The sequence below is a fragment of the Leuresthes tenuis genome, unplaced genomic scaffold, assembly GCF_036924035.1.
Source record: "Leuresthes tenuis unplaced genomic scaffold, fLeuTen1.0.hap1 SCAF_15, whole genome shotgun sequence".
Taxonomy (NCBI): Eukaryota; Metazoa; Chordata; class Actinopteri; order Atheriniformes; family Atherinopsidae; genus Leuresthes; species Leuresthes tenuis.
In genome coordinates this window covers 32,087,249-32,108,443 of record NW_027325369.1, presented here as the reverse complement: position 1 = coordinate 32,108,443, position 21,195 = coordinate 32,087,249, and the positions used below count along the sequence as shown (strand labels likewise).

The 21,195-nt window shown below is 40.7% G+C and overlaps 1 protein-coding gene and 19 non-coding genes across 20 annotated transcripts; all 20 read left to right on the top strand.

Annotated features, from left to right (window-relative positions):
* The first annotated feature begins 529 nt into the window (after positions 1-529).
* Positions 530-4,415, top strand: LOC140270722 (uncharacterized). Its single transcript, XM_072365918.1, has 3 exons — positions 530-1,112; positions 1,245-1,409; positions 3,098-4,415. The coding sequence occupies exons 1-3, from the start codon at positions 896-898 to the stop codon at positions 4,126-4,128; spliced, it is 1,413 nt and encodes a 470-aa protein (XP_072222019.1). The 5' UTR covers positions 530-895; the 3' UTR covers positions 4,129-4,415.
* An 880-nt stretch (positions 4,416-5,295) lies between these two features.
* LOC140270941 (U4 spliceosomal RNA) lies at positions 5,296-5,436 on the top strand. Its single transcript, XR_011907760.1, has one exon. It is a non-coding gene; the product is annotated as a U4 spliceosomal RNA (small nuclear RNA).
* Positions 5,437-6,636: 1,200 nt separating this feature from the next.
* LOC140271005 (U4 spliceosomal RNA) lies at positions 6,637-6,777 on the top strand. Its single transcript, XR_011907818.1, has one exon. It is a non-coding gene; the product is annotated as a U4 spliceosomal RNA (small nuclear RNA).
* Positions 6,778-7,763: 986 nt separating this feature from the next.
* Positions 7,764-7,904, top strand: LOC140270946 (U4 spliceosomal RNA). Its single transcript, XR_011907764.1, has one exon. It is a non-coding gene; the product is annotated as a U4 spliceosomal RNA (small nuclear RNA).
* Positions 7,905-8,344: 440 nt separating this feature from the next.
* LOC140271001 (U4 spliceosomal RNA) lies at positions 8,345-8,485 on the top strand. Its single transcript, XR_011907814.1, has one exon. It is a non-coding gene; the product is annotated as a U4 spliceosomal RNA (small nuclear RNA).
* Positions 8,486-9,470: 985 nt separating this feature from the next.
* On the top strand, positions 9,471-9,611 carry LOC140270918 (U4 spliceosomal RNA). The gene has a single exon (XR_011907738.1). It is a non-coding gene; the product is annotated as a U4 spliceosomal RNA (small nuclear RNA).
* Positions 9,612-10,587: 976 nt separating this feature from the next.
* LOC140270925 (U4 spliceosomal RNA) lies at positions 10,588-10,728 on the top strand. Its single transcript, XR_011907744.1, has one exon. It is a non-coding gene; the product is annotated as a U4 spliceosomal RNA (small nuclear RNA).
* Positions 10,729-11,178: 450 nt separating this feature from the next.
* Positions 11,179-11,319, top strand: LOC140271004 (U4 spliceosomal RNA). Its single transcript, XR_011907817.1, has one exon. It is a non-coding gene; the product is annotated as a U4 spliceosomal RNA (small nuclear RNA).
* A 986-nt stretch (positions 11,320-12,305) lies between these two features.
* On the top strand, positions 12,306-12,446 carry LOC140270917 (U4 spliceosomal RNA). The gene has a single exon (XR_011907737.1). It is a non-coding gene; the product is annotated as a U4 spliceosomal RNA (small nuclear RNA).
* Positions 12,447-12,886: 440 nt separating this feature from the next.
* LOC140271000 (U4 spliceosomal RNA) lies at positions 12,887-13,027 on the top strand. Its single transcript, XR_011907813.1, has one exon. It is a non-coding gene; the product is annotated as a U4 spliceosomal RNA (small nuclear RNA).
* Positions 13,028-14,013: 986 nt separating this feature from the next.
* LOC140270938 (U4 spliceosomal RNA) lies at positions 14,014-14,154 on the top strand. The gene has a single exon (XR_011907757.1). It is a non-coding gene; the product is annotated as a U4 spliceosomal RNA (small nuclear RNA).
* Positions 14,155-14,595: 441 nt separating this feature from the next.
* LOC140270928 (U4 spliceosomal RNA) lies at positions 14,596-14,736 on the top strand. The gene has a single exon (XR_011907748.1). It is a non-coding gene; the product is annotated as a U4 spliceosomal RNA (small nuclear RNA).
* A 976-nt stretch (positions 14,737-15,712) lies between these two features.
* LOC140270945 (U4 spliceosomal RNA) lies at positions 15,713-15,853 on the top strand. The gene has a single exon (XR_011907763.1). It is a non-coding gene; the product is annotated as a U4 spliceosomal RNA (small nuclear RNA).
* A 451-nt stretch (positions 15,854-16,304) lies between these two features.
* LOC140270916 (U4 spliceosomal RNA) lies at positions 16,305-16,445 on the top strand. Its single transcript, XR_011907736.1, has one exon. It is a non-coding gene; the product is annotated as a U4 spliceosomal RNA (small nuclear RNA).
* Positions 16,446-16,887: 442 nt separating this feature from the next.
* LOC140270915 (U4 spliceosomal RNA) lies at positions 16,888-17,028 on the top strand. Its single transcript, XR_011907735.1, has one exon. It is a non-coding gene; the product is annotated as a U4 spliceosomal RNA (small nuclear RNA).
* Positions 17,029-18,004: 976 nt separating this feature from the next.
* On the top strand, positions 18,005-18,145 carry LOC140270914 (U4 spliceosomal RNA). The gene has a single exon (XR_011907734.1). It is a non-coding gene; the product is annotated as a U4 spliceosomal RNA (small nuclear RNA).
* Positions 18,146-18,586: 441 nt separating this feature from the next.
* On the top strand, positions 18,587-18,727 carry LOC140270947 (U4 spliceosomal RNA). Its single transcript, XR_011907765.1, has one exon. It is a non-coding gene; the product is annotated as a U4 spliceosomal RNA (small nuclear RNA).
* A 564-nt stretch (positions 18,728-19,291) lies between these two features.
* LOC140270937 (U4 spliceosomal RNA) lies at positions 19,292-19,432 on the top strand. The gene has a single exon (XR_011907756.1). It is a non-coding gene; the product is annotated as a U4 spliceosomal RNA (small nuclear RNA).
* A 443-nt stretch (positions 19,433-19,875) lies between these two features.
* Positions 19,876-20,016, top strand: LOC140270939 (U4 spliceosomal RNA). The gene has a single exon (XR_011907758.1). It is a non-coding gene; the product is annotated as a U4 spliceosomal RNA (small nuclear RNA).
* Positions 20,017-20,460: 444 nt separating this feature from the next.
* LOC140271020 (U4 spliceosomal RNA) lies at positions 20,461-20,601 on the top strand. The gene has a single exon (XR_011907832.1). It is a non-coding gene; the product is annotated as a U4 spliceosomal RNA (small nuclear RNA).
* The last annotated feature ends 594 nt before the right edge of the window (positions 20,602-21,195 follow it).

Genomic DNA, 21,195 nt, shown 5'->3' with positions numbered 1-21,195 from the left:
TAAAAGACAGCAGATTCTAACATTAACTAGCTAGGCTTAGCAGCCGCTGTGTGCTGTAAAGGATTTTCTGTACATGAGTCACTATGAACACCTCTTTTCTGTCTATTTAATGATATTCTTCAGGCAGTTCTACACTCACTTATATTATATCCTGCTTTGTTTAGAGATTGACACACTGCTCTGCAGTTGGCTCCATAGCAAGAAGCAGGGACTAAGCTAACACTTAGTAGTTGCTGCTAAGTTTGTCTTACTGTGTTAAAGCCTATAAAAAAAATTCACATTCCGAACAGAGAAAGACCAATGAAAACTGCAAATAATGGTCAGTTTTATTCTATTTAGGCATGAGGACTTCACCCCAAGCAGGAGCTCCAAAATGTGCAGTTGCCACTTTTAGATGTGAAGGCAATCGGGCCCATGCGGTTTGTGTGGAACAAGAAGACTTTCCATGTTTATCAGTTCAGCCTTACCAGTAACCAGAGGAACGAAATGGCTCCTGCCAGTTGTGAGCGATGTTGCCAGATCTTGTGACAGAAACGAGCAACCAGGTCTATGAAAACAAGCCAGAAAAAGTCACTGGGTTGTCAAGAAAACAGAATGTCAAAACCACCTGACCTTTTAGGCTATAGTAACGGATCTGAGGTATATTTTATAGAAGAAAACTAATTTTGAAGCATAACGAGTCAACTCTTAAAAAGAACGTACAGTAAAAATACCTAAATAGCAGTGGAATAGAAGCAGGCCTGCAAACCAGCATTAGAAATGTGTTTCTATTTATTTAACAGCGTAAAGAGGCCATTATAGGTTGCTTTCACGTGACGTGACATTTGCTGCATCGCAAGAGCAGGAAACTCAGATGGTGGACAGGAAGTGAACTGAGGATCTGCCGTTTGAAAAAATGACTATGTTTTGTGTGGTTTACGGTTGCTCTAATCGTTATAACCGAGAAACGAACAAGGGTTTTTTTAGAGTACCGAAGATAGTCGTTCACAAAGGTGAGAAATGTAAAAAGCTCACAGAACAACGCCGCAAAAAGTGGATTTTAAACCTACGTCTGCGGTCGGGAGTAGTGGAGACTGCTAATGCCCGTGTCTGCAGCGACCACTTCGTCAGAGGTATGTTAGCTCGCTAACTTGTTTTTTGTGGCTGTGTTTATATTGCATTAGTTTGTCATTAATTGCTCATTTACTTAGTAATGATTATGAAGTTACCGGTTGTCTAATATGCACTTCATTGGGACTTTTTAGGCTTCCCTAGCGCTTTGAGTAACGTTGAGTCGGTAGACTGGGCTCCGACGGTCAACCTCGGTTACCAAAAAACTATGCCCAAATCAGAGTCATATCTGAAGCGGACAGACGAGAAACCGAACCAGCCAGCTGACAACCCACAATCACAGAGCTTCAGTGATCAAGGTAATTTATTGTACTAAGATGTGTAATCAGCATTATTATTAAATATTACAAATGTGATTGTCAGATTGTCGCTCGATCTCTGAGATACCTTGAAACATAAAGGACTGTCAGGCTAACGTCGTCGTTAAGATGTGTTGCATGTTTGTTAACATTATAGCCGCTAATGCTAGCTGCTAGCATTTTAACACATAAAACAATATAAGAACAAACACTCACCCTGGCAAAGACCAAATGATAATCATCGTGGAGCCGTTTGGTACCGAGGTTGTGGACCCACCCGCTGACAAAAAGAATGATATGCCTCCAGACTTTTATATGCTTTCATCTGCTGTTTGGTGTAGTAGGATGTCTGAAGGACCAGACATCAACAGCCTTGATTATCGGCAAATCTTTAGGTTCTGCCGAAAAGTCACTCATCTTCATGAGATACGGGTCACGTCCAACATATTTGTTGATTAATTGTTTGTATCTTTGTCTCGAAACTGGCTCTAAATCTACGGTTTCCTCCATAGACGTATTCTCCATTTTTACTTCCTGCCCTCCATCTGAACTCACGCTGCTTTTCGCGCGTCATCATAATCATGTGACTGAAATCTAACAACTCCGCATGAAATGGTTCTTTAACATCAGCGGTGCTGCTTTTATGTTTATCGGTACCTGCGTGTCCTCCTTAATAAATACGCATTCAGTTCATTCCTGCACCAAATAAACTTTGAAATGTGTTAATTTGCAACTAAATCCAGTCTTTTGAGCCATTCTATTTAGTATTTGTTTATATTTCAGCCATCATATGGTGTTGGCAAAGTGGCTGCTGAAGCTCTGTTGATCTCATTGTTTGATTTGTTAGCTGAGTATGGGAGGAGATGGAGGCGGGAGTTACATATCTTAAATGAGCAACTTCCACTTTAGTCCAAACGTGCATCCTGCAATGGCCAATATTTACAAGCCATGTTAGGAAAGGTGATTATTATCACCTCTGTTTAGATACTTTTGCAAGCCAAAACGGCCGCTGCTAAAAAGGTCTGTTACTAGTTTGCTGTTGGTGTCTCTTCTCACCACGATGCCTTCTTTGTTTGGCTGAATGCTGCTGTTTCAATCTGCTGCCTCTCCTCATCTGTGACAGCAGAGAAGGAAGCTTTTCTTTGACTTGGTCGTAACCTGGGCTGGACAGCTGCCCATCAGGTATTTTCATAGGGAGAGTTAACATTCACAGCTAAGCTCATAACATTGAGGTGAAACGCGTGATGTGTCTATGGTGTAATTGATTCACACTGTCTGATTAGCAAACAATACCTACTCCTCTGGTACAACACAGACGGTGGACATAGAGTGACTTAAGCTGAATTTTCAGTGTTTTGATGAAGAGTTGCTGGTAATGGAGGGCATATCAAAGTGGAACAGAAACCTTTTTTATCTGAGAGATTTCCGCCCCATCCAGTAACATGACATCTCAATGGTTGGGTCAACAACGGTTTGGAGCCTTTTTTCTGCTTGAATGATTCAAAGGTTCAGAGTTAAGTGTCTTAACAAAGAAAAACACATTCCTCTAGAAACGAATTAAAAAGCAGCCGATGTCCAAAGAGAAACTTGGAGAACTATTGTTCAAGACCAGTTTAAAAGATTAAAGAAAGAAATAAATGAGTTTAGTTTATATTTGCACTGATGTGTGTTTTTTTTCTCCATCACAGATGATGTGTTGCCATTAGCTACATCCTTGCCTGTGTATGAGGAAGTTGAGGAACCTGAACTGGACGATGTGAGTTGGTGGGAAGACTTTACGACAGGTGATCACAGTTACTGTAGGAGCCCACTGAGGACCACCACATGTGAAACAGGGACCCAGTGCAGCAAGGAGCCCTTTTACAAAAGCTTCCTGCACACAGATGCACTCTCTGTCCTCTATACGGGTTTAACTCTCCCCGCCTTTTACTTCCTGGCCACGGACCTTTTGCCTTTTTACAGTGGCAGCTTTCAGCTTGACCCGATTGATCAGTTTCTGATGACTCTGATGAAGCTCAAGCTGAACCTTCTTCAGGACTACCTCGCTGAGGAGTTCAGCGTTCATCAAAGCAGCGTCCGCAGCATCGTGGCACACTGGATCGATCTGATGGACGCACACATGAGCAACTACATCCCCTGGCTGCCCAAGAAAACTATAGCTGAAACAATGCCCCTATGTTTTAAAGAACTCTATCCTGGTACTACCTGCATTATTAACTCTTCTGAAATCAGTCTGCAGAAGCCCCAAAGTCTCAACTCCAGGACGGAATCCGACAGCCATTTTTACTATGGACCGAACACGGTGAAGTTCATGGTTGCCGCTGCTCCCTGTGGGCTGATTATGTTCATCTCTCCTACATATGCTGAAGGATGCTGTGACAAGTTCATCGCCTGTGATTCAAGGTTCCTGGACTACCTCCACCCAGGTGATGAGGTGATGGCTGGTGGAGGCTTTAAGATCAGAGATTTACTTAATGAGAGGAGAGTGAAGATGACCGTGCCTGCCTTCACAAAAAGTCACTTTCAGCTCTCAGATAGCACCAGAAAGATCGACAGTTTGAGAATCCATGTGAGGCATGCGACACACAAACTGAAACTATTCAAAATCCTGTCAGAGACTGTTCCAGGCAGCCTCACCCCAAAGGTGGATAAAATCCTAAGAATTTGTGCTGCTCTGTGTAACCTACAAGCAGAAATCATTCATGGGGAAGTGGAATAAGATGCAGAGGCTCATATTCAGATGAGCATTTCAGTACATTTCAGTACAAGAATTCTCTTCATAAACTTTTACATTCTAAAAACTCAAAATTCTCTTTTTCAAAATGAGAGATTAGTGAGTACTTCAGCAGAGGACTGCAGCTGGCTGACTGTAATTTTGTTCTGCTTACAATTTTATACATTCACAGTGAACTCGGACTTCTCATAACTGTTAAATAAATGGGGTTAACAGCTTTAATTTGACACTTAATGGGTTTTTTTAGCATCAGAAACAATTTGTAGACATTCAGTCATGTTGTTATGGCAGCTATCGGTGGCTATTTCTACACACTAGTCTGGGATGATGTCATCGACGTGCTGCTGCAGCACAGTTTATTCACTCCGTGCTCTGTGACAGTCGGCTAACTTCAAACGGAGTTTGCTGCTGATAGTTTTGTGCAACATGGCAGAATATTTATCAGATTTAGACGATGTGGACGACAACTTTGAGTAAGATGGGTGTCCTTACCGGAGTGAATGAGCTGTGGAGACATGTGTAGAAAGCCCCCGATAAGCCCCCAAAAACAATAACACGGCAGCTCTGAGGTAACAGAGCAATGGTACGTGTTCATTCATTCATTCGTCTTTAAGTTCAGAAATGAATCACAAAACAAAATAATAAGACCTAGAATTAGAAAATAATTCATCTTTGCTATGCAATCCTAAAATAAAGAAAGCTTAACAAAAAGCCAGTTTACACACCAGCAGCTCATTCTTATACCTGCATCAAATAAAAAAAACAAACATAAAAGTCAGAAAAAGTTCATGAACATGATGAGATGATAGTTTCTGCATAAAGGAAGCACTCAGACTGGCCTTTCTGTATTTGGTTATCACACAACCGCTTGTTCTTATTGCTGAGTCCTTCTTGTCCTTCTGGACTCCAGCAAGACATTACTTCCTCATAGTGTGAAAATAAGATATTTTGAAAAATGGAACTTTTCCAGCTTTTAGGCTCTTTCCTTTGTTTCAACTGTAAGAGCCGGAGTTTAAGTTCAATGGTCAATCACAAACACCATCATTGACCATTGTCCAGAAAATACAGTACATCCAGGAGACTTTGAGTGATGCACCGTGAATCATGTGGGTAGTTGGACCAGTCCATTGAAAAAAAGAACATATGAAATTCATTCTTGTGCAGAGGCAATATCATAGTCTATGAAGTTCTACTGAGACGTGATTATTGCTAGTTGAAAACTTTACCCAATACCCCGCCATGATGACTTGAAATACAGTCAGCTACGGCTATTTTTGCTAGTCTCTGAGGAGACTTTAAATCTGTTAATGGCAAATTATGATTTGAATTACACGGTCTAGTTCACGCATCTTATTCCAAGATTTAGGCCAGTTGGAATCACAAGGACAGTGGATTATTTACGTACTCACTCCTCTAAACCTGTTGAAGTGGAAGTGCAAAAACCCATTCAAATTCTAAAGCGACTTCTGAGATGCAGAAAAAATTAATACCCCATATTTGCACAAGGAGTACGTAACGGACCTCTGTTGTCGGTTCCAGTTGTTCTATGGACAATGATCGGTTGAGGCTTGACGGACCAGAGAAGAAACCAAGCAAACTGAACCAGTTGTTGAAAAGTGCTGACACAAAGACAACTTGAGAAACACTCTGGAAAGAGAGGAGCAAAACAGCAATAAAGACTCTCACACTAAGCCAGTGTTTCTCAATTCCGGTCCTCATGACCCACTGCCCTGCATGTTTTCGATGTTTCCCTCCTCCACCACACCTGATTCAAATGATCAGCTCGTCATCAAGCTCTGCAGTGTTCTGATAAGGAGACATTCATTTGAATCAGGTGTGGTGGAGGAGGGAAACATCGAAAACATGCAGGGCAGTGGGTCATGAGGACCGGAATTGAGAAACACTGCACTAAGCCAAATAAAGCAAGGACATACAGATGATGTGGCTTGAAAACAGGTAATAAGGTGTTGAGATGGTTTTCGTCTTTCCCTTCAACTGTCCCTTAACAATTTGCCCTATCTGTGAAGGAAGCTTAATTAGATTCCCAGTGTCCTTACCTTTGAAAGTTAGGCTGCTTCAATCTGGGACTTTCAGACTGTCATTGCTGCCATGCAGTTGCCAGCAAGAAATGTTCTATCAGGATGGTGACAGATTGTTTCCCTTTAGAATTTTCCCTCCCGAATGAAGTTTCCCATCCTCTGTTGAAGTCCTTGTTTGAGGTTTTTTCTTCTTGTCCTTCAGGACTCCAGCAAGACATTACTTCCTCATAGTATCAAAATAAGATATTTTGAAAAATGGAACTTTTCCAGCTTTTAGACTCTTTCCTTTGTTTCAACTGTAAGGGGCGGAGTTTAAGTTCAATGGCCAATTACAAACACCATCACCATACCATTGTCCAGAAAATACAGTACATCCAAGAGACTTTGAGTGATGCACCGTGGATGCTGTGGGTAGTTGGACCAGTCCATTGACCCAAACATACACATGAAATTCATTCTTGTGCAGAGGCAATATCATAGTCTATGAAGTTCTACTGAGACGTGATTATTGCTAGTTGAAAACTTTACCCAATACCCCGCCATGATGACTTGAAATACAGTCAGCTACGGCAATTTTTGCTAGTCTCTGAAGAGACTGTAAATCTGTTAATGGCAAATTATGATTTGAATTACAGCGTCTAGTTCCCACATCTTATTCCAAGATTTAGGCCCTTTGTAATCACAAGGACGGTGGATTATTTATGTACTCACTCCTCTAAATCTTTTTAAGTGGAAGTGCAAAAACCCATTCAAATTCTAAAGCGACTTCTGAGATGCAGAAAAAATTAATACCCCATATTTGCACAAGGAGTACGTAACGGACCTCTGTTGTCGGTTCCAGTTGTTCTATGGACAATGATCGGTTGAGGCTTGACGGACCAGAGAAGAAACCAAGCAAACTGAACCAGTTGTTGAAAAGTGCTGACACAAAGACAACTTGAGAAACACTCTGGAAAGAGAGGAGCAAAACAGCAATAAAGACTCTCACACTAAGCCAAATAAAGCAAGGATATGAGCCTTCCAGCTCCCAAGGCTTGAAAACAGGTAATAAGGTGTTGAGATGGTTTTCGTCTTTCCCTTCAACTGTCCCTGAAAAATGTGCCTTATCTGTGAAGGCAGCTTAATTAGATTCCCAGTGTCCTTACCTTTGAAAGTTAGGCTGCTTCAATCTGGGACTTTCAGACTGTCATTGCTGCCATGCAGTTGCCAGCAAGAAATGTTCTATCAGGATGGTGACAGATTGGTTCCCTTTAGAATTTTCCCTCCCAAATGAAGTTTCCCATCCTCTGTTGAAGGCCTTGTTTGAGGTTTTTTCTTCTTGTCCTTCTGGACTCCAGCAAGACATTACTTCCTCATAGTATCAAAATAAGATATTTTGAAAAATGGAACTTTTCCAGCTTTTAGGCTCTTTCCTTTGTTTCAACTGTAAGGGGCGGAGTTTAAGTTCAATGGTCAATTACAAACACCATCACCATACCATTGTCCAGAAAATACAGTACATCCAGGAGACTTTGAGTGATGCACCGTGGATGATGTGGATAGTTGGACCAGTCCATTGACCCAAACATACACATGAAATTCATTCTTGTGCAGAGGCAATATCATAGTCTATGAAGTTCTACTGAGACGTGATTATTGCTAGTTGAAAACTTTACCCAATACCCCGCCATGATGACTTGAAATACAGTCAGCTACGGCAGTTTTTGCTAGTCTCTGAGGAGACTGTAAATCTGTTAAGTGCAAATTATGATTTGAATTATAGGGTCTAGTTCCCACGTCTTTCTCCAAGATTCTCGCGACTTCAGCAGGGACAAGATGGTGACGGATTGTTTCCCTTTAGAAATTTCCCTCCCAAATTAAGTTTCCCATCCTCTGTTGAAGTCCTTGTTTGAATTTTTTGCTTCTCCTTCTGGACTCCAGCAAGACATTACTTCCTCATAGTGTGAAAATAAGATATTTTGAAAAATGGAACTTTTCCAGCTTTTAGGCTCTTTCCTTTGTTTCAACTGTAAGAGCCGGAGTTTAAGTTCAATGGCCAATCACAAACACCATCATTGACCATTGTCCAGAAAATACAGTACATCCAGGAGACTTTGAGTGATGCACCGTGAATCATGTGGGTAGTTGGACCAGTCCATTGAAAAAAAGAACACATGAAATTCATTCTTGTGCAGAGGCAATATCATAGTCTATGAAGTTTTACTGAGACGTGATTATTGCTAGTTGAAAACTTTACCCAATACCCCGCCATGATGACTTGAAATACAGTCAGCTACGGCAATTTTTGCTAGTCTCTGAGGAGACTTTAAATCTGTTAATGGCAAATTATGATTTGAATTACACGGTCTAGTTCACGCATCTTATTCCAAGACTTAGGCCAGTTGGAATCACAAGGACAGTGGATTATTTACGTACTCACTCCTCTAAACCTGTTGAAGTGGAAGTGCAAAAACCCATTCAAATTCTAAAACGACTTCTGAGATGCAGAAAAAATTAATATCCCAGACTTTCACAAGGAGTACGTAACGGACCTCTGTTGTCGGTTCCAGTTGTTCTATGGACAATGATCGGTTGAGGCTTGACGGACCAGAGAAGAAACCAAGCAAACTGAACCAGTTGTTGAAAAGTGCTGACACAAAGACAACTTGAGAAACACTCTGGAAAGAGAGGAGCAAAACAGCAATAAAGACTCTCACACTAAGCCAAATAAAGCAAGGATATGATCCTTCCAGCTCCCAAGGCTTGGAAACAGGTAATAAGGTGTTGAGATGGTTTTAGTCTTTCCCTTCAACTGTCCCTGAAAAATGTGCCTTATCTGTGAAGGCAGCTTAATTAGATTCCCAATGTCCTTTCCTGTGAAAGCTAGGCTGCTTCAATCTGGGACTTTCAGACTGTCATTGCTGCCATGCAGTTGCCAGCAAGAAATGTTCTATCAGGATGGTGACAGATTGTTTCCCTTTAGAATTTTCCCTCCCGAATGAAGTTTCCCATCCTCTGTTGAAGTCCTTGTTTGAGGTTTTTTCTTCTTGTCCTTCTGGACTCCAGCAAGACATTACTTCCTCATAGTGTCAAAATAAGATATTTTGAAAAATGGAACTTTTCCAGCTTTTAGACTCTTTCCTTTGTTTCAACTGTAAGGGGCGGAGTTTAAGTTCAATGGCCAATTACAAACACCATCACCATACCATTGTCCAGAAAATACAGTACATCCAGGAGACTTTGAGTGATGCACCGTGGATGATGTGGATAGTTGGACCAGTCCATTGAAAAAAAGAACACATGAAATGCATTCTTGTGCAGAGGCAATATCATAGTCTATGAAGTTCTACTGAGACGTGATTATTGCTAGTTGAAAACTTTACCCAATACCCCGCCATGATGACTTGAAATACAGTCAGCTACGGCAATTTTTGCTAGTCTCTGAGGAGACTGTAAATCTGTTAATGGCATATTATGATTTGAATTACACGGTCTAGTTCACGCATCTTATTCCAAGATTTAGGCCAGTTGGAATCACAAGGACAGTGAATTATTTATGTATTCACACCTCTAAATCTGTTTAAGTGGAAGTGCAAAAACCCATTCAAATTCTAAAACGACTTCTGAGATGCAGAAAAATATTAATACCCCATATTTGCACAAGGAGTACGTAACGGACCTCTGTTATCGGTTCCAGTTGTTCTATGGACAACGACTGGTTGAGGCTGGACGGACCAGAGAAGAAACCAAGCAAACTGAACCTGTTGTTAAAAAGTGCTGACACAAAGACAACTTAAGAAACACTCTGGAAAGAGAGGAGCAAAACAGCAATAAAGACTCTCACACTAAGCCAAATAAAGCAAGGGCATACAGATGATGTGGCTTGAAAACAGGTAATAAGGTGTTGAGATGGTTTTCGTCTTTCCCTTCAACTGTCCCTTAACAATTTGCCCTATCTGTGAAGGAAGCTTAATTAGATTCCCAGTGTCCTTACCTTTGAAAGTTAGGCTGCTTCAATCTGGGACTTTCAGACTGTCATTGCTGCCATGCAGTTGCCAGCAAGAAATGTTCTATCAGGATGGTGACAGATTGGTTCCCTTTAGAATTTTCCCTCCCAAATGAAGTTTCCCATCCTCTGTTGAAGTCATTGTTTGAATTTTTTGCTTCTCCTTCTGGACTCCAGCAAGACATTACTTCCTCATAGTATCAAAATAAGATATTTTTAAAAATGGAACTTTTCCAGCTTTTAGGCTCTTTCCTTTGTTTCAGCTGTAAGGGGTGGAGTTTAAGTTCAATGGTCAATCACAAACACCATCACCATACCATTGTCCAGAAAATACAGTACATCCAGGAGACTTTGAGTGATACACCGTGAATGATGTGGGTAGTTGGACCAGTTCATTGAAAAAAAGAACACATGAAATTTATTCTTGTGCAGAGGCTATATCATAGTCTATGAAGTTCTACTGAGACGTGATTATTGCTAGTTGAAAACTTTACCCAATACCCCGCCATGATGACTTGAAATACAGTCAGCTACGGCAATTTTTGCTAGTCTCTGAGGAGACTGTAAATCTGTTAAGGGCAAATTATGATTTGAATTAAAGGGTGTAGTTCCCACGTCTTTCTCCAAGACTCTCGCGACTTCAGCAGGGACAAGATGGTGACAGATTGTTTCCCTTTAGAATCCCCCCCCCCCCCCCCCCAATTGAAGTTTCCCATCCTCTGTTGAAGTCCTTGTTTGAATGTTTTGCTTCTCCTTCTGGACTCCAGCAAGACATTACTTCCTCACAGTATCAAAATAAGATATTTTTAAAAATTGAACTTTTCCAGCTTTTAGACTCTTTCCTTTGTTTCAACTGTAAGGGGCGGAGTTTAAGTTCAATGGTCAATTACAAACACCATCACCATACCATTGTCCAGAAAATACAGTACATCCAGGAGACTTTGAGTGATGCACCGTGGATGCTGTGGGTAGTTGGACCAGTCCATTGACCCAAACATACACATGAAATTCATTCTTGTGCAGAGGCAATATCATAGTCTATGAAGTTCTACTGAGACGTGATTATTGCTAGTTGAAAACTTTACCCAATACCCCGCCATGATGACTTGAAATACAGTCAGCTACGGCAATTTTTGCTAGTCTCTGAAGAGACTGTAAATCTGTTAATGGCAAATTATGATTTGAATTACAGCGTCTAGTTCCCACATCTTATTCCAAGATTTAGGCCCTTTGTAATCACAAGGACGGTGGATTATTTATGTACTCACTCCTCTAAATCTGTTTAAGTGGAAGTGCAAAAACCCATTCAAATTCTAAAGCGACTTCTGAGATGCAGAAAAAATTAATACCCCATATTTGCACAAGGAGTACGTAACGGACCTCTGTTGTCGGTTCCAGTTGTTCTATGGACAATGATCGGTTGAGGCTTGACGGACCAGAGAAGAAACCAAGCAAACTGAACCAGTTGTTGAAAAGTGCTGACACAAAGACAACTTGAGAAACACTCTGGAAAGAGAGGAGCAAAACAGCAATAAAGACTCTCACACTAAGCCAAATAAAGCAAGGATATGAGCCTTCCAGCTCCCAAGGCTTGAAAACAGGTAATAAGGTGTTGAGATGGTTTTCGTCTTTCCCTTCAACTGTCCCTGAAAAATGTGCCTTATCTGTGAAGGCAGCTTAATTAGATTCCCAGTGTCCTTACCTTTGAAAGTTAGGCTGCTTCAATCTGGGACTTTCAGACTGTCATTGCTGCCATGCAGTTGCCAGCAAGAAATGTTCTATCAGGATGGTGACAGATTGGTTCCCTTTAGAATTTTCCCTCCCAAATGAAGTTTCCCATCCTCTGTTGAAGGCCTTGTTTGAGGTTTTTTCTTCTTGTCCTTCTGGACTCCAGCAAGACATTACTTCCTCATAGTATCAAAATAAGATATTTTGAAAAATGGAACTTTTCCAGCTTTTAGGCTCTTTCCTTTGTTTCAACTGTAAGGGGCGGAGTTTAAGTTCAATGGTCAATTACAAACACCATCACCATACCATTGTCCAGAAAATACAGTACATCCAGGAGACTTTGAGTGATGCACCGTGGATGATGTGGATAGTTGGACCAGTCCATTGACCCAAACATACACATGAAATTCATTCTTGTGCAGAGGCAATATCATAGTCTATGAAGTTCTACTGAGACGTGATTATTGCTAGTTGAAAACTTTACCCAATACCCCGCCATGATGACTTGAAATACAGTCAGCTACGGCAATTTTTGCTAGTCTCTGAGGAGACTGTAAATCTGTTAAGTGCAAATTATGATTTGAATTATAGGGTCTAGTTCCCACGTCTTTCTCCAAGATTCTCGCGACTTCAGCAGGGACAAGATGGTGACGGATTGTTTCCCTTTAGAAATTTCCCTCCCAAATTAAGTTTCCCATCCTCTGTTGAAGTCCTTGTTTGAATTTTTTGCTTCTCCTTCTGGACTCCAGCAAGACATTACTTCCTCATAGTGTGAAAATAAGATATTTTGAAAAATGGAACTTTTCCAGCTTTTAGGCTCTTTCCTTTGTTTCAACTGTAAGAGCCGGAGTTTAAGTTCAATGGCCAATCACAAACACCATCATTGACCATTGTCCAGAAAATACAGTACATCCAGGAGACTTTGAGTGATGCACCGTGAATCATGTGGGTAGTTGGACCAGTCCATTGAAAAAAAGAACACATGAAATTCATTCTTGTGCAGAGGCAATATCATAGTCTATGAAGTTTTACTGAGACGTGATTATTGCTAGTTGAAAACTTTACCCAATACCCCGCCATGATGACTTGAAATACAGTCAGCTACGGCAATTTTTGCTAGTCTCTGAGGAGACTTTAAATCTGTTAATGGCAAATTATGATTTGAATTACACGGTCTAGTTCACGCATCTTATTCCAAGACTTAGGCCAGTTGGAATCACAAGGACAGTGGATTATTTACGTACTCACTCCTCTAAACCTGTTGAAGTGGAAGTGCAAAAACCCATTCAAATTCTAAAACGACTTCTGAGATGCAGAAAAAATTAATATCCCAGACTTTCACAAGGAGTACGTAACGGACCTCTGTTATCAGTACCAGTTGTTCTATGGACAATGATCGGTTGAGGCTTGACGGACCAGAGAAGAAACCAAGCAAACTGAACCTGTTGTTAAAAAGTGCTGACACAAAGACAACTTGAGAAACACTCTGGAAAGAGAGGAGCAAAACAGCAATAAAGACTCTCACACTAAGCCAAATAAAGCAAGGATATGATCCTTCCAGCTCCCAAGGCTTGGAAACAGGTAATAAGGTGTTGAGATGGTTTTAGTCTTTCCCTTCAACTGTCCCTGAAAAATGTGCCTTATCTGTGAAGGCAGCTTAATTAGATTCCCAATGTCCTTTCCTGTGAAAGCTAGGCTGCTTCAATCTGGGACTTTCAGACTGTCATTGCTGCCATGCAGTTGCCAGCAAGAAATGTTCTATCAGGATGGTGACAGATTGTTTCCCTTTAGAATTTTCCCTCCCGAATGAAGTTTCCCATCCTCTGTTGAAGTCCTTGTTTGAGGTTTTTTCTTCTTGTCCTTCTGGACTCCAGCAAGACATTACTTCCTCATAGTGTCAAAATAAGATATTTTGAAAAATGGAACTTTTCCAGCTTTTAGACTCTTTCCTTTGTTTCAACTGTAAGGGGCGGAGTTTAAGTTCAATGGCCAATTACAAACACCATCACCATACCATTGTCCAGAAAATACAGTACATCCAGGAGACTTTGAGTGATGCACCGTGAATGATGTGGGTAGTTGGACCAGTTCATTGAAAAAAAAGAACACATGAAATTCATTCTTGTGCAGAGGCAATATCATAGTTTATGAAGTTCTACTGAGACGTGATTATTGCTAGTTGAAAACTTTACCCAATACCCCGCCATGATGACTTGAAATACAGTCAGCTACGGCAATTTTTGCTAGTCTCTGAGGAGACTGTAAATCTGTTAAGTGCAAATTATGATTTGAATTATAGGGTCTATTTCCCACGTCTTTCTCCAAGATTCTCGCGACTTCAGCAGGGACAAGATGGTGACGGATTGTTTCCCTTTAGAAATTTCCCTCCCAAATTAAGTTTCCCATCCTCTGTTGAAGTCCTTGTTTGAGTTTTTTGCTTCTCCTTCTGGACTCCAGCAAGACATTACTTCCTCATAGTATCAAAATAAGATATTTTTAAAAATTGAACTTTTCCAGCTTTTAGACTCTTTCCTTTGTTTCAACTGTAAGGGGCGGAGTTTAAGTTCAATGGCCAATCACAAACACCATCACCATACCATTGTCCAGAAAATACAGTACATCCAGGAGACTTTGAGTGATGCACCGTGGATGATGTGGATAGTTGGACCAGTCCATTGAAAAAAAGAACACATGAAATGCATTCTTGTGCAGAGGCAATATCATAGTCTATGAAGTTCTACTGAGACGTGGTTATTGCTAGTTGAAAACTTTACCCAATACCCCGCCATGATGACTTGAAATACAGTCAGCTACGGCAATTTTTGCTAGTCTCTGAGGAGACTGTAAATCTGTTAATGGCATATTATGATTTGAATTACACGGTCTAGTTCACGCATCTTATTCCAAGATTTAGGCCAGTTGGAATCACAAGGACAGTGAATTATTTATGTATTCACACCTCTAAATCTGTTTAAGTGGAAGTGCAAAAACCCATTCAAATTCTAAAACGACTTCTGAGATGCAGAAAAATATTAATACCCCATATTTGCACAAGGAGTACGTAACGGACCTCTGTTATCGGTTCCAGTTGTTCTATGGACAACGACTGGTTGAGGCTGGACGGACCAGAGAAGAAACCAAGCAAACTGAACCTGTTGTTAAAAAGTGCTGACACAAAGACAACTTAAGAAACACTCTGGAAAGAGAGGAGCAAAACAGCAATAAAGACTCTCACACTAAGCCAAATAAAGCAAGGGCATACAGATGATGTGGCTTGAAAACAGGTAATAAGGTGTTGAGATGGTTTTCGTCTTTCCCTTCAACTGTCCCTTAACAATTTGCCCTATCTGTGAAGGAAGCTTAATTAGATTCCCAGTGTCCTTACCTTTGAAAGTTAGGCTGCTTCAATCTGGGACTTTCAGACTGTCATTGCTGCCATGCAGTTGCCAGCAAGAAATGTTCTATCAGGATGGTGACAGATTGGTTCCCTTTAGAATTTTCCCTCCAAAATGAAGTTTCCCATCCTCTGTTGAAGTCCTTGTTTGAGTTTTTTGCTTCTCCTTCTGGACTCCAGCAAGACATTACTTCCTCATAGTATCAAAATAAGATATTTTTAAAAATGGAACTTTTCCAGCTTTTAGGCTCTTTCCTTTGTTTCAACTGTAAGGGGCGGAGTTTAAGTTCAATGGTCAATCACAAACACCATCACCATACCATTGTCCAGAAAATACAGTACATCCAGGAGACTTTGAGTGATACACCGTGAATGATGTGGGTAGTTGGACCAGTTCATTGAAAAAAAGAACACATGAAATTCATTCTTGTGCAGAGGCAATATCATAATCTATGAAGTTCTACTGAGACGTGATTATTGCTAGTTGAAAACTTTACCCAATACCCCGCCATGATGACTTGAAATACAGTCAGCTACGGCAATTTTTGCTAGTCTCTGAGGAGACTGTAAATCTGTTAAGGGCAAATTATGATTTGAATTAAAGGGTGTAGTTCCCACGTCTTTCTCCAAGACTCTCGCGACTTCAGCAGGGACAAGATGGTGACAGATTGTTTCCCTTTAGAATCCCCCCCCCCCCCCCCCCCAATTGAAGTTTCCCATCCTCTGTTGAAGTCCTTGTTTGAATGTTTTGCTTCTCCTTCTGGACTCCAGCAAGACATTACTTCCTCACAGTATCAAAATAAGATATTTTTAAAAATTGAACTTTTCCAGCTTTTAGACTCTTTCCTTTGTTTCAACTGTAAGGGGCGGAGTTTAAGTTCAATGGTCAATTACAAACACCATCACCATACCATTGTCCAGAAAATACAGTACATCCAGGAGACTTTGAGTGATGCACCGTGGATGCTGTGGGTAGTTGGACCAGTCCATTGACCCAAACATACACATGAAATTCATTCTTGTGCAGAGGCAATATCATAGTCTATGAAGTTCTACTGAGACGTGATTATTGCTAGTTGAAAACTTTACCCAATACCCCGCCATGATGACTTGAAATACAGTCAGCTACGGCAATTTTTGCTAGTCTCTGAGGAGACTGTAAATCTGTTAAGGGCAAATTATGATTTGCATTATAGGGTGTAGTTCCCACGTCTTTCTCCAAGACTCTCGCGACTTCAGCAGGGACAAGATGGTGACAGATTGTTTCCCTTTAGAATTTTCCCCCCCAATTGAAGTTTCCCATCCTCTGTTGAAGTCCTTGTTTGAATGTTTTGCTTCTCCTTCTGGACTCCAGCAAGACATTACTTCCTCATAGTATCAAAATAAGATATTTTTAAAAATTGAACTTTTCCAGCTTTTAGACTCTTTACTTTGTTTCAACTGTAAGGGGCGGAGTTTAAGTTCAATGGTCAATCACAAACACCATCACCATACCATTGTCCAGAAAATACAGTACATCCAAGAGACTTTGAGTGATGCACCGTGGATGCTGTGGGTAGTTGGACCAGTCCATTGACCCAAACATACACATGAAATTCATTCTTGTGCAGAGGCAATATCATAGTCTATGAAGTTCTACTGAGACGTGATTATTGCTAGTTGAAAACTTTACCCAATACCCCGCCATGATGACTTGAAATACAGTCAGCTACGGCAATTTTTGCTAGTCTCTGAGGAGACTGTAAATCTGTTAATGGCATATTATGATTTGAATTACACGGTCTAGTTCACGCATCTTATTCCAAGATTTAGGCCAGTTGGAATCACAAGGACAGTGGATTATTTACGTACTCACTCCTCTAAACCTGTTGAAGTGGAAGTGCAAAAACCCATTCAAATTCTAAAACGACTTCTGAGATGCAGAAAAATATTAATACCCCATATTTGCACAAGGAGTACGTAACGGACCTCTGTTATCAGTTCCAGTTGTTCTATGGACAACGACTGGTTGAGGCTGGACGGACCAGAGAAGAAACCAAGCAAACTGAACCTGTTGTTAAAAAGTGCTGACACAAAGACAACTTAAGAAACACTCTGGAAAGAGAGGAGCAAAACAGCAATAAAGACTCTCACACTAAGCCAAATAAAGCAAGGACATACAGATGATGTGGCTTGAAAACAGGTAATAAGGTGTTGAGATGGTTTTCGTCTTTCCCTTCAACTGTCCCTTAACAATTTGCCCTATCTGTGAAGGCAGCTTAATTAGATTCCCAGTGTCCTTACCTTTGAAAGTTAGGCTGCTTCAATCTGGGACTTTCAGACTGTCATTGCTGCCATGCAGTTGCCAGCAAGAAATGTTCTATCAGGATGGTGACAGATTGTATCCCTTTAGAATTTTCCCCCCCAATTGAAGTTTCCCATCCTCTGTTGAAGTCCTTGTTTGAATGTTTTGCTTCTCCTTCTGGACTCCAGCAAGACATTACTTCCTCATAGTATCAAAATAAGATATTTTGAAAAATGGAACTTTTCCAGCTTTTAGACTCTTTCCTTTGTTTCAACTGTAAGGGGCGGAGTTTAAGTTCAATGGTCAATTACAAACACCATCACCATACCATTGTCCAGAAAATACAGTACATCCAGGAGACTTTGAGTGATGCACCGTGAATGATGTGGGTAGTTGGACCAGTTCATTGAAAAAAAGAACACATGAAATTCATTCTTGTGCAGAGGCAATATCATAGTCTATGAAGTTCTACTGAGACGTGATTATTGCTAGTTGAAAACTTTACCCAATACCCCGCCATGATGACTTGAAATACAGTCAGCTACGGCAATTTTTGCTAGTCTCTGAGGAGACTGTAAATCTGTTAAGGGCAAATTATGATTTGAATTATAGGGTCTAGTTCCCACGTCTTTCTCCAAGATTCTCGCGACTTCAGCAGGGACAAGATGGTGACGGATTGTTTCCCTTTAGAAATTTCCCTCCCAAATGAAGTTTCCCATCCTCTGTTGAAGTCATTGTTTGAATTTTTTGCTTCTCCTTCTGGACTCCAGCAAGACATTACTTCCTCATAGTATCAAAATAAGATATTTTTAAAAATTGAACTTTTCCAGCTTTTAGACTCTTTCCTTTGTTTCAACTGTAAGGGGCGGAGTTTAAGTTCAATGGCCAATCACAAACACCATCACCATACCATTGTCCAGAAAATACAGTACATCCAGGAGACTTTGAGTGATGCACCGTGAATGATGTGGATAGTTGGACCAGTCCATTGAAAAAAAGAACACATGAAATTCATTCTTGTGCAGAGGCAATATCATAGTCTATGAAGTTCTACTGAGACGTGATTATTGCTAGTTGAAAACTTTACCCAATACCCCGCCATGATGACTTGAAATACAGTCAGCTACTGCAATTTTTGCTAGTCTCTGAGGAGACTGTAAATCTGTTAATGGCATATTATGATTTGAATTACACGGTCTAGTTCACGCATCTTATTCCAAGATTTAGGCCAGTTGGAATCACAAGGACAGTGAATTATTTATGTATTCACACCTCTAAATCTGTTTAAGTGGAAGTGCAAAAACCCAGTCAAATTCTAAAACGACTTCTGAGATGCAGAAAAATATTAATACCCCATATTTGCACAAAGAGTACGTAACGGACCTCTGTTGTCGGTTCCAGTTGTTCTATGGACAATGATCGGTTGAGGCTTGACGGACCAGAGAAGAAACCTAGCAAACTGAACCCGTTGTTAAAAAGTGCTGACACAAAGACAACTTGAGAAACACTCTGGAAAGAGAGGAGCAAAACAGCAATAAAGACTCTCACACTAAGCCAAATAAAGCAAGGATATGAGCCTTCCAGCTCCCAAGGCTTGAAAACACCATCACCATACCATTGTCCAGAAAATACAGTACATCCAGGAGACTTTGAGTGATACACCGTGAATGATGTGGGTAGTTGGACCAGTTCATTGAAAAAAAGAACACATGAAATTCATTCTTGTGCAGAGGCAATATCATAGTTTATGAAGTTCTACTGAGACGTGATTATTGCTAGTTGAAAACTTTACCCAATACCCCGCCATGATGACTTGAAATACAGTCAGCTACGGCAATTTTTGCTAGTCTCTGAGGAGACTGTAAATCTGTTAAGGGCAAATTATGATTTGAATTAAAGGGTGTAGTTCCCACGTCTTTCTCCAAGACTCTCGCGACTTCAGCAGGGACAAGATGGTGACAGATTGTTTCCCTTTAGAATCCCCCCCCCCCAATTGAAGTTTCCCATCCTCTGTTGAAGTCCTTGTTTGAATGTTTTGCTTCTCCTTCTGGACTCCAGCAAGACATTACTTCCTCACAGTATCAAAATAAGATATTTTTAAAAATGGAACTTTTCCAGCTTTTAGACTCTTTCCTTTGTTTCAACTGTAAGGGGCGGAGTTTAAGTTCAATGGTCAATTACAAACACCATCACCATACCATTGTCCAGAAAATACAGTACATCCAGGAGACTTTGAGTGATGCACCGTGGATGCTGTGGGTAGTTGGACCAGTCCATTGACCCAAACATACACATGAAATTCATTCTTGTGCAGAGGCAATATCATAGTCTATGAAGTTCTACTGAGACGTGATTATTGCTAGTTGAAAACTTTACCCAATACCCCGCCATGAAGACTTGAAATACAGTCAGCTACGGCAATTTTTGCTAGTCTCTGAGGAGACTGTAAATCTGTTAAGGGCAAATTATGGATTGCATTATAGGGTGTAGTTCCCACGTCTTTCTCCAAGACTCTCGCGACTTCAGCAGGGACAAGATGGTGACAGATTGTTTCCCTTTAGAATTTTCCCCCCCAATTGAAGTTTCCCATCCTCTGTTGAAGTCCTTGTTTGAGGTTTTTTCTTCTTGTCCTTCTGGACTCCAGCAAGACATTACTTCCTCATAGTGTCAAAATAAGATATTTTGAAAAATGGAACTTTTCAAGCTTTTAGACTCTTTCCTTTGTTTCAACTGTAAGGGGCGGAGTTTAAGTTCAATGGCCAATCACAAACACCATCACCATACCATTGTCCAGAAAATACAGTACATCCAGGAGACTTTGAGTGATGCACCGTGGATGATGTGGATAGTTGGACCAGTCCATTGAAAAAAAGAACACATGAAATGCATTCTTGTGCAGAGGCAATATCATAGTCTATGAAGTTCTACTGAGACGTGATTATTGCTAGTTGAAAACTTTACCCAATACCCCGCCATGATGACTTGAAATACAGTCAGCTACGGCAATTTTTGCTAGTCTCTGAGGAGACTGTAAATCTGTTAATGGCATATTATGATTTGAATTACACGGTCTAGTTCACGCATCTTATTCCAAGATTTAGGCCAGTTGGAATCACAAGGACAGTGAATTATTTATGTATTCACACCTCTAAATCTGTTTAAGTGGAAGTGCAAAAACCCATTCAAATTCTAAAACGACTTCTGAGATGCAGAAAAATATTAATACCCCATATTTGCACAAGGAGTACGTAACGGACCTCTGTTATCGGTTCCAGTTGTTCTATGGACAACGACTGGTTGAGGCTGGACGGACCAGAGAAGAAACCAAGCAAACTGAACCTGTTGTTAAAAAGTGCTGACACAAAGACAACTTAAGAAACACTCTGGAAAGAGAGGAGCAAAACAGCAATAAAGACTCTCACACTAAGCCAAATAAAGCAAGGGCATACAGATGATGTGGCTTGAAAACAGGTAATAAGGTGTTGAGATGGTTTTCGTCTTTCCCTTCAACTGTCCCTTAACAATTTGCCCTATCTGTGAAGGAAGCTTAATTAGATTCCCAGTGTCCTTACCTTTGAAAGTTAGGCTGCTTCAATCTGGGACTTTCAGACTGTCATTGCTG

What these genes read in the sequence shown, in the direction of transcription:
- LOC140270722 (XM_072365918.1), top strand. Translation starts at nt 896, where the DNA reads ATGACTATGTTTTGTGTGGTTTACGGTTGCTCTAATCGTTATAACCGA. An exon ending in CAGCGACCACTTCGTCAGAG is followed by an intron (nt 1,113 to 1,244) that starts GTATGTTAGCTC and finishes GGGACTTTTTAG; the next exon opens with GCTTCCCTAGCGCTTTGAGT. An exon ending in ACAGAGCTTCAGTGATCAAG is followed by an intron (nt 1,410 to 3,097) that starts GTAATTTATTGT and finishes TCTCCATCACAG; the next exon opens with ATGATGTGTTGCCATTAGCT.